The sequence below is a fragment of the Sinocyclocheilus anshuiensis genome, unplaced genomic scaffold (assembly GCF_001515605.1).
Source record: "Sinocyclocheilus anshuiensis isolate Anshui unplaced genomic scaffold, SAMN03320099.WGS_v1.1 scaffold154, whole genome shotgun sequence".
Taxonomy (NCBI): Eukaryota; Metazoa; Chordata; class Actinopteri; order Cypriniformes; family Cyprinidae; genus Sinocyclocheilus; species Sinocyclocheilus anshuiensis.
Genome location: NW_015546101.1, coordinates 1,013,309 through 1,027,847, shown reverse-complemented (window position 1 = coordinate 1,027,847; position 14,539 = coordinate 1,013,309). Strand labels below are relative to the sequence as shown.

Sequence of the window (14,539 nt, the reverse complement as noted above, 5' to 3'; positions counted from 1 at the left end):
TATCTATAGAAAGCTTTAAATTACTACTTAACGAAATAAAACAAATCAAAAACAAAAACTCTTTCATTATAATCTGTAAAGATGCACTTCTCTCTAAAGGCGCGTCTAATGAGGAGATGGCGAGTCAGGATCGGCAACTTCATCCTTGCGACATGGACTCAGAAAACACTAGTTTATTAGTAAATAATTCAAATATCTCCTTACTGTTTCCCGCTGACGCATTTATAGTAATTACTTTTGCTGGTGCTTTGCGGCAAACTTAAGCCTATTGCGTTCATTTGAACGCAGAACTCTTCAGCTGCGCTGACGGCACACACCATACATACTGCTGCTGCGGGACACTAAACACCGTCGAGCTGCTCTTGACAGTTGCGATAGCACGGTCTCGTGTTGTTTCCACCAGCGCGGCAATTTTTTCATCACTAATTGATGGATTTCTAAAATTTAAAAATAAGAAGAAGCCTAAAACAGGCCCGAGGCCTGGCCCGCATCTGAACTATGACGTGAAAATTGGCCCGAAGCCTGGCCCGAGGGGCCCAGACTGAAATGCAGGGCTCCAGTGTGCCAAATATGCGATTTGAAACTGGCCTACCACAACAGCATATCAAGTTTGAAAAATCACCTGAGTTCTGTAAGTAGTACGCCTATAGTATATTGTTGGTGTAAAAAAACGAGCTGCTTTTATCCGCCATGTTAATCAGTAATTTTACACATGATAAAAACATGCACTTAATTTGCTTGGAAAATACTAATACGGCAGTCATAAAAAAACGTACAGTAGCTCAGCCTAATAATAATTTGTCTATATTACAAGTATTGCTCTTAACAGACCTGTGTGTTTTGTATCACTAGTGCAGTGTCCGTTCTCGGAGCATATAAGCCCTGCCCGTGTGAGGCGCGCCGCTTCCAGCTTGCGCTGTTCTGTAGTTTATTAAAAGTTTATTAATTCTGAACGTGTCGCGTGTCCATATTGAACCAAAATGCGACACTGCACTCCCTTGGGTCCGCAGCAACACACCCGCCACGCCTGAAGTCGATTGGATGAATGGTTCTCAATATAATAAAAATCCAACAAGACAGACAGACACACAGATGTCCCTGCCTTTATTAGAGAGAAGAATATGTTCAGCCCCCTCCCTCCGAAGCTTCAAATATTCGGTGTTGATTACTACCGAAGCTTCGAAGCTCAAAAAATGGTATTCGGACCAGCCCTAATTTCAATTAGTATTACAGTTATGTTAATGTAGACTGTCATCTGTGTGTTGTGCAGGCCGCACTCTGTGGGAAGCCATGGCAGGATGCACTGGGGTCCCAGCTGTTCCCAGAGCCGAGCTCAGGAGGGACGTGGCCGTCATCGCCTGTCTACTGTCATTCAGCCACTCAGACAGAGTGCTGGAGAGGTGGTGGACCTCACCGTGGACGAGGACGGTGAGGAGACCTTTGATATTCATTTACACATAGGGATGGACAGACCCCCCCCCACATGACATATGGGAAGAATATAGATATAGTGGCCACTAATTAAATTTGTTCCCATGGCTTATTTATTGGTGGCCATGTTTGATTAATTAGTTCCCTGTTTTAAGTAAATTGTGGCCACATTGTACTAATTCGTTCCCTCATTTTAGGTAAATCATGCTAATTTGTTCTCTTATTTTAATTGAGTTATTTAATGGTCAGTAATTGTGGGCACAATATCTTGTTGTATTTTATTTATTTATTTATGTGCAGCAGGTGTGGGGCTCCGTATGGATCCATCAATATTACAGTTCTGGCCCATATAAGCCAATAATTGTAATGTTATGCAAGATATTAAATTCTATACTAATTTGTCTAAATAATTTCAAAATTAAAAACTAAAATCAGTTGTTTAAATGCTGCAAGTGAATTTAGGCATCACAACATTAACATTTTCGGTATGAAAAATGGATATTCATTTTGAAATATACTAAATATTACATTTAACAGTGATATTAAATTATTTGTTTTTTAAAGATTAACTTTACCTTTGCCATCATTTAATGCTTACATGTAAAAAGTAGTGGACATGAGCATGAACAACTAATTATCCAATATAGACCGATACCAATAACCGATAAACAATCAAACTAAAAAAATTATATATATATTGTCAGAAAACCGATATAGTACCAATGCATTCCACATCCCTATTTATTCTCCTATATTATCCTTTGTGCCTTCTCGGTATCATTCTTTCTCTCAGTTTGTGCTACTTCTGTTATTATTATCATGTAGTGTTTAAAAGCTTTAGATGTAGAGAAGCAGGAGTGTATGAATTCATGTGTTTTTCATGATCACTGGCTTCAGGACTGAAAACCAGTTTAGCAGCACAACTAAAGGGAGTCATAGGGGAAAGCAACAGGAACTCGACAGGAATTTAATATCTCCTCGTTTCACAATATGAAAAGGCCTTTTGAATATTGCTCTGGTCATGACCTCTTCTCATGCTAAACTCAAATGCTCGATATACATGAGATGTAACTGCAAATTTAAAAACAATAGAAAAGCATTGCATAACCATAACGAGTAAAAACAATCTGCTGTCCACTTTTGCGGAGCCGTGAAATCAAGGGAGAGATTATTGTGTGTGTGTCAGCCATTATTTGAAATGTAACAGGTTTGATGAGTATTTGATGAGCGTCTCCCTGACTCTGTGCTGTAGTGATGGTCTTCAGGTCTGGAACATAAAGAAGGGAATGAGAGTTAGATCACCCAGTTCAACACTGCGTGGGTTTGGGAAATATTAGATGTCACATCTAATCTACTCATCTTTCACTGTGAGCGGTCCTCCCTCTCTGTCTCTGAGCTGTATCTCTGTGTGTGAGGGGGACGAGGAATGAATCTGGTAGATTTGGTTAGTGGTGTTCAGTGCTGTGGATTGCAGCTCGACTGTGTGCTCAGGCCCCGTTAATAATGATTAATCTATATCGTTTCAGCATGCACAGCAGCATAAATAGCCTTCGCAGCTGCACAGCCACAGACTGATGGAGACCAAGATCATCTCTTTCATTGTGTGTAATTGAGTTTAATTCTGATTTCATTTGCAGGCAACATAATGAAGTCTGTCTGTTATGCAATCAGCCACTGGCCCCAAAGATTCAGAGAGAACTACTATAGGAACCAATTAAACTGCCATTCTGGAGAAGGAAATAAAATCTGTGTAGTGTTATCTCATTAATCTGTGATATGCTCCCGAATCTCAAGGTTTGTCAAAGGAGAACTCATTTACATTGTTTTGTTTGATTTACTGTCATAAAGTGTCTCTGTTTGTCTTTGGGATCTGTAGCTGGTGGGCAGGTAAAAGAGCAGGCTGAGATATGATTGCATTTGCATTTCTTTTGACGGCGTGAGAAATTAATTTGCAAGGAAATAGCAGATGGATTACTTGCAATGTAATGTTAATGAGTAGCTATCCTCATGGGCCACTTCGTGAATAAAGTCTGGGAGTGTGAAAATGCACATGTACACTCACACTGATGTTATAGAGCTGGAGAAGAATCTGTTGCCAGTTGCAAATAAACGCCTTTAGGTTAAGAAGACCCTTATTAAAACCCTTAAAGTTATTATTAAAGGTGTACTTATTGGCTGCTGCATCTGAGAAACAGTCAAAAGTGCGGATACACTGATGATTAAATTCTGGCTGATACCAATTACATTTTTTATTAATTTAAAATAAACCCCACTGAAAAAAACTTAAATCAGTCATTTTAAATGCTACAAGAGAATTATACATTATAATGTACAATATGAAAGAAATTAATACTTCTATTCAGCAAGAACACGTTAAATTGATCAAATGTGACAGTAAAGTGTAATGTTACAAAAAAAAATTATATTTCAAATAAGTGCTTCAAAGATAATGCTTACAAATAAATTTGTCAAAGAATCCTGAAAAAAAATTTTGTTTTACAAAAATATTAAGCAGAACAAATTATTTCCAACATTGATAATGATGTTTCTTGAGCACCAAATCAGCATATTAAGGCCAATTCACGCTGCGCCGACAAACGCCAACAGACACGTTGGCCGCTGGATTTAGAATTTTATGAAACATGTTCACACTGCCCCAACAGACTTCAAGTCAGGGAGAGTTAACTAGGGGGAAAATGGATGATCTTGTAACAACAATCAAAATGATACTGTTATTAATGTCTTTGGCAATATTGCAAGGCAGTTTTATTATAATAATAATATATTGTCAAATAAATTTCTGTTGTGAAATTTTCCAATTTCCCAAGCGCTGTAGCGATCGATCTGATCGCATTCCCCCTCGCGTTGCGGTTGGTATACTCGGCCACACCCACCGCATAAAGCTCTGGCCTCTCCTCCCAAAGATCCAAAAACTGTTTCTCTTTCTGGTTTGTCCAGAAACCTACCATTTTTAAGTTATTTTCCTAAGCGCGCCCAGCACCTACTTGCAGTCTTGCCTCATTGTCATGGCAACGGTTCGTGGCCAGGTCAGATTACATCAGAGTTTGTTGTCGTTTGTTGGAAAATCATATCACACTGCTCAGACATTCCACGACCCAACAAACGCCGATTAAACATGTTCAGTCGGGTTAAAACCAACTCCGACCAACGCCAACAAACGCCGACGGGTAACACACTGATCCAACAAACTCCGACAGACTAGTCTGTTGGCGTTTGTCGGCGTTTGTCGGTGCGGTGTGAATTGGCCTTTAGAATGATTTATTCATATTAGAAGGATCATGTGACACTGAAGACTGGGGTTATAGCTGCTGAAAATTCAGCTTTGCAGTCACAGGAATAACATTTTAAAATAAAATAAAATAGAAAACAGTTATTTGAAATGATAATATTTCACAAAAATACTGTTTTTCTGTGTTTTTGTTCAAAAAATGCAGCCTCGGTGAGCATAAGAGATGTTTTTCGGAAACATTTAAAAAATCTCACCGACCCTAAACTTTTGAACGTTAGTGTAGATTTTGAGATTTGATAAAAATGAATTTTAACAGTATTATTAAATTGATTTAATTAAATGATGGCAAAGCTGATCTAAATGCAAAAATAGGGAAAATTAGTAAATATCAAGTATTGACCAACACTGATAAAAATATACATTCTAATATCGGCAAATAACCAATATATTGTTCATTGCTAGTCAGAAAGTTTTACCTTTTATTTTTGTGTGTTTGTTTGTCTTTGTATATGCTGATCCATCTTCAGATCTCTCAGTCGTGCCAACCACTTCTGACAGCACACACCAGCAGCCGGTCAGTTCTTCTTCCTCTTCCTCTTTCCATAATGCCTGTACCTCAGAATCGCCACAAGAGGGTCCTGGTCCCTCTAGTAGCTGCACAGCGGCCGCCCCTGATAGCACACTGGCTGCTCAGAGCCACGGTGAAGTGCCAGGACCCAACACCACTGCCACTGAAGGTAAAGAGACACTGCTGTCCAATAACTGACAGTGACATCGATTGATATGTTTGAATTGGTTTTTAATTGTATGTTTTTATCCCCCAATCAGATGACAGCAGAAGAAGCATGTCTGGTGAGAATGGAGGTGTGGCGATGCCCAGGTTACCTTCTTGTTGCCCCCAGCACTCCCCTTGCAGCGGGCCGTCTTCAGGGCACCTCTCCATGGGGCACACCCACTCGGGGTGCATGCAGGGTGGGACGACACAGCAGTCTGGTCCCCAGCATTCTGGCTCCCAGCACTCCCATGGTCACTTGCACCATTTCCACCATCACCACCACACCACCCCGGTCCCTCCTTCCTTAACCTTCCCAGAGTCCAGCTGCCCTCTGGAGAGGCCTACTGCCATGCCTGCGCCCTGTGGAAGGGTGAGCAGCAGCAACCAGTACCACGACCAGGTACCTAAATAACTGCATGACCACTTCTTGAGAACCTTGTATTGTCAGTGTTGGAAAAGGCGATACAGATATTATAAGCTCCTGTAGCAGTTGATACCGAAACCCATTTTCTTGGCTTCTTTGTTCATTGTGTGTATGAATTAAACCCTTTTTGCTACATGAATTGTGGAGAAAAAATCAAAATAATATGTTGACTGTGCAAAGTATAATGTCCGTATTGTTGACAGCACCGTCTGTTTTTCATTTCACACATGGTTTGTAATTAACAGCATATGTTTTTGTTTGGAGTTAGTTAAGATTCTGCCTTCTTGAAATACTAAATCACCCTTCGTGTTTTGATGATGACGAGGAAAATCCAAAGCACCTTTATGAAAAAATTTTTCTGGAACTGAGCTTTTCCACCGGGGATTTTGTTTGAGGCCTTCCTCGCAGTGTTGTTGAATAATTCACACTGAGCTAATTGTCTGCTGAATTCTATTATTTACCAGCATAGAGAAGTGTTGCGTGTGCATGAGTTTGTGTGTGTCAAAACAAAAGAGAATGTTGTGTATGAAAGTTTTGGCCGCTGTTTTGGTTGTTATCCATATAATTTCTTTGGCTAGTTTCATTTTTTTTTTAATATGGAGCTGATACGTGCCTCTATTGAAGAGCGTGTTGAAGATATTATTTTATGAGATATGCAGCCCGTTCTTGAACACACCCCTAACCCTAGGTATTAAACTTCAGGCAGTTGACTAAAAGAAGACTGCTGTGAATACAAGCAAATCAACTGCAAGATAAGAGACACGTGTGGAATCTCACATTATCTGAACATGTGCCTGTCTGCTGCAGACTTAACTTTGCATATTTTAAAAGTGTTGTAAGAGATGTTAGTCATTCTGAGGCTTCCAAACAAGCTTCTACAACCCTGTACTAGAAAGATATTGCAGTAGCGTCATTGTAATCAGGGGTGGAGCAGAAGAGCAGTAGCACGTCATTTCAGTGTTGTCAAAGTTGTGAGAAGCAGCAGGAGCAAAATAGCACTCTCACATGACAAACTGACAACTGCTTGTCAACCTAAATATGGGGCTTAACTTGAATGATCCTCTTCAACTACCACAGTCACGTTCTTGCCTCCCATATATCTCGTATTATTTCCCAGGTATTATAGAGTGCCACCACATTAAAAGTCACTTATAAAAACGTTTTGCTTATAAGTTAATCTCAGACAGTGATTTAGTTTCACTGAAGAAACAAATATTGCCCTCCAAAAAAAATTTAAAAATCAGCTTTTGCCAGCTGTCATGTATTCTTGCAGTGCCATTTTATCAACATTTCATTGGATCAGCTCAAATTATTGAAACAATCAATATATCCTTTAGTCTGATACAAGCAGTCGCCAGTGCATCATGTTTTCCTGTGGGGAGACTTAATGTAAACAATAAAAATATAAATAACTTAATATATTGTAAAATATAATAATATTTTGTAATAAACTACTATTTTCTTCTGTAATGAAATATGCAAATTCAAATCTGTAGTGGGTAGACCACATTCAAATGTGAAATTCTTCTCTGACTTGCTTGTTTTTACAACTTCTATTAGCTCTGTGTGCCCTAGCAAACCCAAAGCAACACTCTGACAACCATTTATATTTCCTTCAAAGTCAGTTCATCAGCCATATGCTAATGCAACAGATGTCTTTGTTCAAATACATCATATTTGAAGCTACATTAAGTGCTGGTTTCTGTCTTCCTACTTCTCTCTGTCTCAGCAGACTCTGCCGGTGGATCTCAGTAGCAGTGCAGTGCGTAGCAGTGGATCCAGCAGTACAGGGTTTCACGGCACATCGGCCTTCGATCCCTGCTGTCCAGGCTCCGCCTCCCGGCCTCCTGCTTACGTTTCCCAGGCTGCACCTGGACCCAGCCAGCAGACTGTGGCCGACTCATTCAGCTCAGCCATAGTGGCCCAGCCTCAGCCCCAACCTCCTCAGCTCTCTTCCTGCAGGCACTACATGCATCCTCCCTGTACGCACTTTTACTTTAATATTTTAATACTATTAATCCAAAACTAGAGTTAATTTAGGGGTGAAATTGTTCCTGTTAAATAAAAAACAGCTTGGTACTGTTATGTATAACAGTGCCTCTGAAAACAAAAATGTGATTTACAATTATATATTTTATTTATATAATTGGAAAGTCACAACAGAATATTTCATATATTTTATCCTATATAAATGTTCACATTTCACAAAATATTTTTCTAATAATTTGTCTATGTGCCACATTTTTCTAAATCATATGGCTTAATGCATTTAAAAGTTAGGTAATTTTACCTGAAAAGTAAAAATGACAGCAATCACATAAATAAAGGCCAATCACGTTAAAATAATGGTTATTGTATTGACTTCAATTGACCAATATACCAATTGACTAATATAAAATAATTATTTACAGAATCAAATGGAGACCACAGAACCAACTAACTGTTATACCCCTAATTTATTAGATATTCTAAGAAGAAAGTAATAAAATCTAATTTGATGTAAGATGATTTTTTTGTGTTTTGTTGTGAGTGAGAATGTGAAGATGCTGAGATGTTGGCGTCTGTGCTTTATGGTAATTAGATGAAACACCTGATGTTTAATGTGGTAAGTGCTGCAGGTAGTGTGCCCAGCAGTCCCACTTAATTGCCGATTCTGCTCACAATAGCGTTGTGTGGAATATAAATGAGCATGGCAGGGCTCCCTTGTGGGCCTGAATTTAGTGGCGTAATTGCCACTCACAGCCCACTGAAGCACCTGTTTGCACATTCTCCCGTTCTGTCTTGCTATATTTATCTCCTGTATCTCGCGGCCATTCTTTCTTTGTTTTCCCTTTACTTTCTCCCTCATTCCCTTCTGTCGGTCAGATCCTTAGCAAACAGTACAACTCATCTGCTCCAGGATAATCACACTTACCTGGGCAATATCCAGACCATCCTGCAGCCCTGATGGAGTTTCCATGAAAGTCTTTCCATCCTCCCAATAATTAGCCAATATCAACACAGTTACTTGTTTGATGCAGTTTTTGACTTTTATGAAAAATTTGTATCATTCAGAAATAAAAGAACAGGAAAGGGAGATGAATTTCTTCCATTTATACTAACTTTTATGCTTTTCTCCTCCAGACGGCCCTCTTCCACGCCCCTTGCACCACCAGTCCTCCTCTTCCTGTCCTCACTCTCACAGCAATGCCCCTCCCCCTCAACAGCCTCCTCCACAGGGTGACTATGTCATCCCACACCCCGTCCTCCCCTTCCACACCCCACTGCCTTCTCATGGCCCGGGCCACTCAGTGCCCCCAGCTCCTCCACCCTCCCTGCCTTCCCATCATCTACCAGGCTCCAGTGCCCCTCTTCCGCAGCATCTTCCCCCTGAACACCAGGCGCTGCAACACCACCTGCCCGTTCTTGGTCCAAACCCTGTCCAGAGGCTCCACCAGCATGACATTTTGCAGAGAATGGAGGTTCAGAGACGCAGAATGATGCAGCACCCGACGTGAGTTGCTGTGGAGCTCTGTTTTATGGCATTTGTGTACAAGTCTCTTATGCTCACCCAGCATATTTCTTTTATTTCTGAATATTTATTGGTTCAGAAATAAAATAAAAACAGTAATATTGAGAAATGATTGCAATTTAAAATAACTTTTTTTTTATTTGTTAATGTATTTTAATATGTAAATTATGCCTGTGATGGCAAAGATGAAGCCTTATGCATTAGGAAGAACTCTTTCATTAAAGGGATAGTTCACCCAAAAATTAAAATTACCCCATAATTTACTCACCTTCAAGCCATCCTAGGTGTATATGACACTTCTTTCAGACGAATACAATCGGAGTTATGTTAAAAAACTTCCTGGCTTTTCCAAGCTTTATAATGGGAGTGGATGGTAGGCCAAAATTTGAAGTCTCAAAAAAATTGAACCAATCCATTATAAAAGAAGTCCACACGGCTCCGGGGGGTTAATAAAGGCCTTCTGAAGCGACACGATGCGTTTGTGTAAGAAGAATATACATATTTACATCTTTATAAAACTTCATCTCTAGCTTCCGCTAACTGTCGTACGTGCGTTCACGAGAGAGTGGCGTCCAGTGGATGACGTAGTAAGTAGGCAAATGCGGTGACGAACGTGGAAGCGCAGAGGAGAGAGCAAAACAAAACACCGGTCACGAATTAGTAGTACAAAACAAGGATTTGTAAAGAAAAATGTCGGAGGATTTCAATATAAGCCAAGAGGACACTGGTTTTCCTTTGCTGTAAACAAAACTTGTTTCTCGCGAGACTAGCATATTCTCACCGGAGTTTACGCTACGCCTACGTCATCCGCTGGAACGCACGTACGACAGTTAGCGGAAGTTAGAGATGGTTTATAAAGTTGTAAATACGGATATTTTTCTTACACAAACACATCGCTTCGCTTCGGGAGGCCTTTATTAACCCCCCGGAGCCGTGTGGACTTCTTTTATAATGGATTGGTTCAATTCTTTGGACTTCAAATTTTGGGCTACCATCCACTCCCATTATAAAGTTTGGAAGAGCCAGGATGTTTTTTAATATAACTCCGATTGTATTCGTCTGAAAGAAGAATGTCATATACACCTAGGATGGCTTGAGGGTAAGTAAATCATGGGGTAAATTACATTTTTGGGTGAACTAACCCTTTAAGGTGTTTTGTGTTCATGTAAATTATTTTCTGTAATAACGGTTTATTCCTCCTTCCTTAAGGCGAGCACATGAGAGACCCCCACCGCATCCACATCGAATGCACCCTAACTACGGTCACGGACATCACATTCACGTCCCTCAAACTATGTCATCGCATCCTCGGCAGGCTGACCAGAGGACCACATGGTAGAGTACATGAAAAAGTAGAATTTTCGTTAAATTAATGTTTCAGATGGTTTGAACACTGCCAACACAGAAGCCATGGGTTCCCTCATGAATTTCTAGTTCATTTTTACAATATCAGTTTTGGATTTATAATCAAAATACGGTCTGCGGTTAACGTTGCTTGAAGAGTCTTACGTTTTGTGAATTACACACAGTTGTACTTCAGATGTTCTTTTAAAAATGTAAGTTGCTCATATGTTGCTAACTAAGGATGTTACATGTTAGTTCTTACTCAGCAGCTTATGTTTTAAATGAAAATGAAAGTGACGTGATGTGTGGCCAAGTATGGTGTCCCAAATTGACGTCATGACTGATCTTCTCTATAATATCAGGATCTGTTTGTCATGATGTTGGTGTTTCAAGCAACATTATATTGTAAGCTGTTGTTTAACATGCTGGTTGTTGGACTTCTTGCTGTTTTAGGGAGCTGGGCATCGAGGCTGGTGTTACCGTAGCTCCCTACCCTTCAGGACACCTGCACCCGCATCTGCCACACTATCACCCTCCACCCAGACTGCACCATTTCCCCATCCAGCTGATGGTGAGTCCCTACTCTTCTCCATCAACTGAAATATATGCATACATTAGCATGAATAAAAAAAGCTCTGATTTGCTCTCTGGTATGGCACAGATTAATGGCGGCGTGTATCCACAGCATCTGTTATTTCAGGGTGATTTGTATTGGGTGCATGAATAATGCATTGCAAGTTATAATGGAAGCTCATTAGACATTTGAAGTGTGAAATTTGAATTTGATATATTATTTGAAAGTCTAAAATTATATTTGATTCACATGGAGTGACATGCGTGTACATACATGTGAATAATTTCAAAATGCCCCTCATAAATATTGGGTCCCAAATTACGGGAGTTCTGATAAAATAGTTGCACTCTCATTTCTTTCCATTTCTCTCCTGACTGATGCCGTCACTAATTTTATGTCTCTGTTTCCTTCAGCACACTGGCTCAATGCCTGAGGTGACATATCCACATATTCGCTACATCTCCTCCAGAATGACCTTTGGCCGCACATATGAGGTAAGAACTGAAATGTGGACCAAAATTATTAGTGATCTAAAGTTGCTTCCTAAAGTTGATTTCCTGAAGAATGCACGACAAAAATAAAGTATGTGACATTTTTTGGATTAAATTAACTAATTTAATATTACTAATGGCGTACCAGATGCTGTTAAAAGGGTAATAATAATAATAATAAAGGTTTGTGTGTGCTTTTTTTTTTTGCTCTGCACTTTTTAGGCTCTGCTCACTCGTGAGCTGAGTTTGTTATTGTCTCAGTATCATTTTAAACTCCCTCATCCTTCAATAACAGCCTCTTTGTACAGCCTGCATTGAATTGTGATGGATTCATAGAACAATACACTCAACTTAGACTGTTCAAAATAAAAATAAAACTTTAACTCACTTCTAACCGTGGGATTCTTTAGATTGATACACAGACCATCAGCTGCTCAGACTTTCCTATTAATGGGGATTCGTTATTGTTAGTCCTTCTGTTTTGTGTTCTTTTTACCAAGAATTTCTCATGATATGACCCGTTTATAAGCACTTGTAACCAGTAGTGTGTTTTAACAGGATCTGTTGCATTTAGAAGAGCGACTGGGGACTGTGAACCGAGGGGCCTCTCAGGGCACCATAGAGAGGTGCACCTACCCACACAAATACAAAAAGGTGAGAACATCAGTGTTTTACGTGAGGTGCTCAGAATGAAGTCCAGACAGGAAGTCTACAAAAAGACTCTGAGGATATAAAACACAGGGGCTTCCTGTTAGACACACACACACACAAAAACATAAGCAGGAGCCATAATAATCAGATCTTTTGTGTCATAAGATACATCAGAAATCCTTACCCAGTCCTTTTATTGCCAAAAGTTGCATAGTGTAGACATTTGAAATGTCACTGATATGTAGCAAAAGGTTCCATGCAGATGACAGAATGCATTACATTTCTGAATAACAGTAATCTAAAACCCTGCCGCCCTAATACAGAAGGTGGAGGAGAGAGACACTGAGGAACAGTTAGCACCTGAAGCATGGGCATCTGTTGGGAAAAATATGCACTCAACCTCAAACTCGGTGAGAAAAAATGTGAACAGATAGTTTGGGAAAACATGTTTTAGCTCACATATTGTGTAGATGTTAACAGGGACAGGAATAATCAACAATGGCCTAGTCAATCTAGTTGAGGAGCACACTGACAACGTGTGTGTCTTTTTTTTTATTGAAAATATATAATGTGCAATGTCTTGAGATTTAGGTTTTGTTGATGCTTGGCGTTTTGTTTAAATGATCAGCACGCTGCTCATAAAAATAGACTGTTGCTGTATGTTTATGTAACATGCTATGCTGCTCTCATGTGGTTATTTTTGTATCGGCAGCATCAACCACAGCACTTATTAAAATATACCAAATTAAAAACATTCATATAAACTATATATTTGGGGGAAAGAAGACACAAAGAGCTATTGCGTGTTCTAGTGTTGCTCGCCAGTTTACGAGAATTTAGGTGCAGTGATTCTACTCATAATGGCTGTTACGCTTCTTTCTTGTGCACAGAGAAAGCTGCATGGTAAGCAAGAGGAAGAGGAGGGTGCGGAGGAAGACACCGAGGAGAAATGCACCATCTGTCTGTCTATACTGGAGGAAGGGGAGGATGTCAGGTAAACACTTACAACACTAAGGATTTGAGATTGTAGTAAGCTTCAAATGATTTTTGATTTTTCCAAATCAGTATTAGAGAATGATGTTCCTCACAAAGAGCACTTTTTATTTTCTAGAGTATTTATTTATTATTTATTTATTGTATGTATATTGTATCCAGGGGAGCATTAATGCACGGGCTTCAAGGGGCTGAAGCCTAGGGGCCTACACTGGAAAAGGGGCCCACTGGCTGCAGGGAAATTATATATTTTTAAATAATTATTTATATGGGAGTTTGCAGCAGTGACAACAGCGTTCTGTAAACAAACTCACACACTCATTTTCAGCGATGCCCTGGTTGTAGTAGCCTATATAGTGAATGGCTCAGTTTAGGTTCCCCCACAGTTTGTATAGTTGGTATGTTCCACGTGTTCCGTCGATATACTGTAAGCGGAATGTACAATGCATTCGCTAGTAAATAACCGCAGCACGAGAGTATCTGTCAACACGCAGATTAACAGAAACACAACACTGCTGTGTGAAAGGAACTGGACCGGACAACGTTCTGTAACGTCATACAGTGAGAGTTCAGTAACTTGCTTGGATGTAATCTGTGTTCCATAAATAGTGCTGCTTCAAAGTCTCAATTTTAAATCTGGGGATGGAAAAATAGGAATTCTCCTATTGCTTAAATGTGATCATTAAAGGGGTCATATGATGCTTTTGTAAAGATCATTATTTTGTGTATTTGGTGTAACAGAATATGTAGACATGCTTTAATGTTCAAAAAACACATTATTTTTCAAATACTGTACATTATTGTAGGTCCTCTATGCCCCGCCTCTCTCAAACGCTTCGTTTTATACAAAGTCCCTCCTTCCGACAAGCGCAGTCTGCTCTGATTGGCCAGCTGACCCAGTGCATTGTGATTGGCCGAACACCGCAAGCACTCGTCGGAAATGTAACGCCCCTTACCATAATCGCGAGCTTCATCTTTCAAAATAAATGTAAAGACAGCCCGAAAGGGGAACAGAGTCGTGTGACAGACACAGTGATGAAGCTGGTATGTGTGCAGTACACAAGCCACGGTTAAGACAGCTGACTCCACTGTGAT

General features: G+C 39.9%; 1 protein-coding gene across 4 annotated transcripts in view; it reads left to right on the top strand.

Annotated features, from left to right (window-relative positions):
- The window catches only part of rnf111 (ring finger protein 111), an 85,045-nt gene that overhangs the window by 64,895 nt on the left and 5,611 nt on the right, over window positions 1-14,539 (top strand). The window contains exons 4-14 of one of the 4 annotated variants that reach the window (XM_016502077.1): window positions 1,271-1,428; window positions 5,209-5,418; window positions 5,510-5,856; window positions 7,613-7,862; window positions 9,004-9,373; window positions 10,601-10,726; window positions 11,189-11,306; window positions 11,723-11,803; window positions 12,359-12,454; window positions 12,775-12,861; window positions 13,342-13,445. In XM_016502077.1, the coding sequence (XP_016357563.1) occupies window positions 1,271-1,428; window positions 5,209-5,418; window positions 5,510-5,856; window positions 7,613-7,862; window positions 9,004-9,373; window positions 10,601-10,726; window positions 11,189-11,306; window positions 11,723-11,803; window positions 12,359-12,454; window positions 12,775-12,861; window positions 13,342-13,445 (1,947 nt within the window). Of the gene's footprint in view, window positions 1-1,270; window positions 1,429-5,208; window positions 5,419-5,509; window positions 5,857-7,609; window positions 7,863-9,003; window positions 9,374-10,600; window positions 10,727-11,188; window positions 11,307-11,722; window positions 11,804-12,358; window positions 12,455-12,774; window positions 12,862-13,341; window positions 13,446-14,539 lie in introns of all 4 variants that reach the window. The other 3 variants (XM_016502076.1, XM_016502079.1, XM_016502078.1) reach the window with 3 other exon arrangements.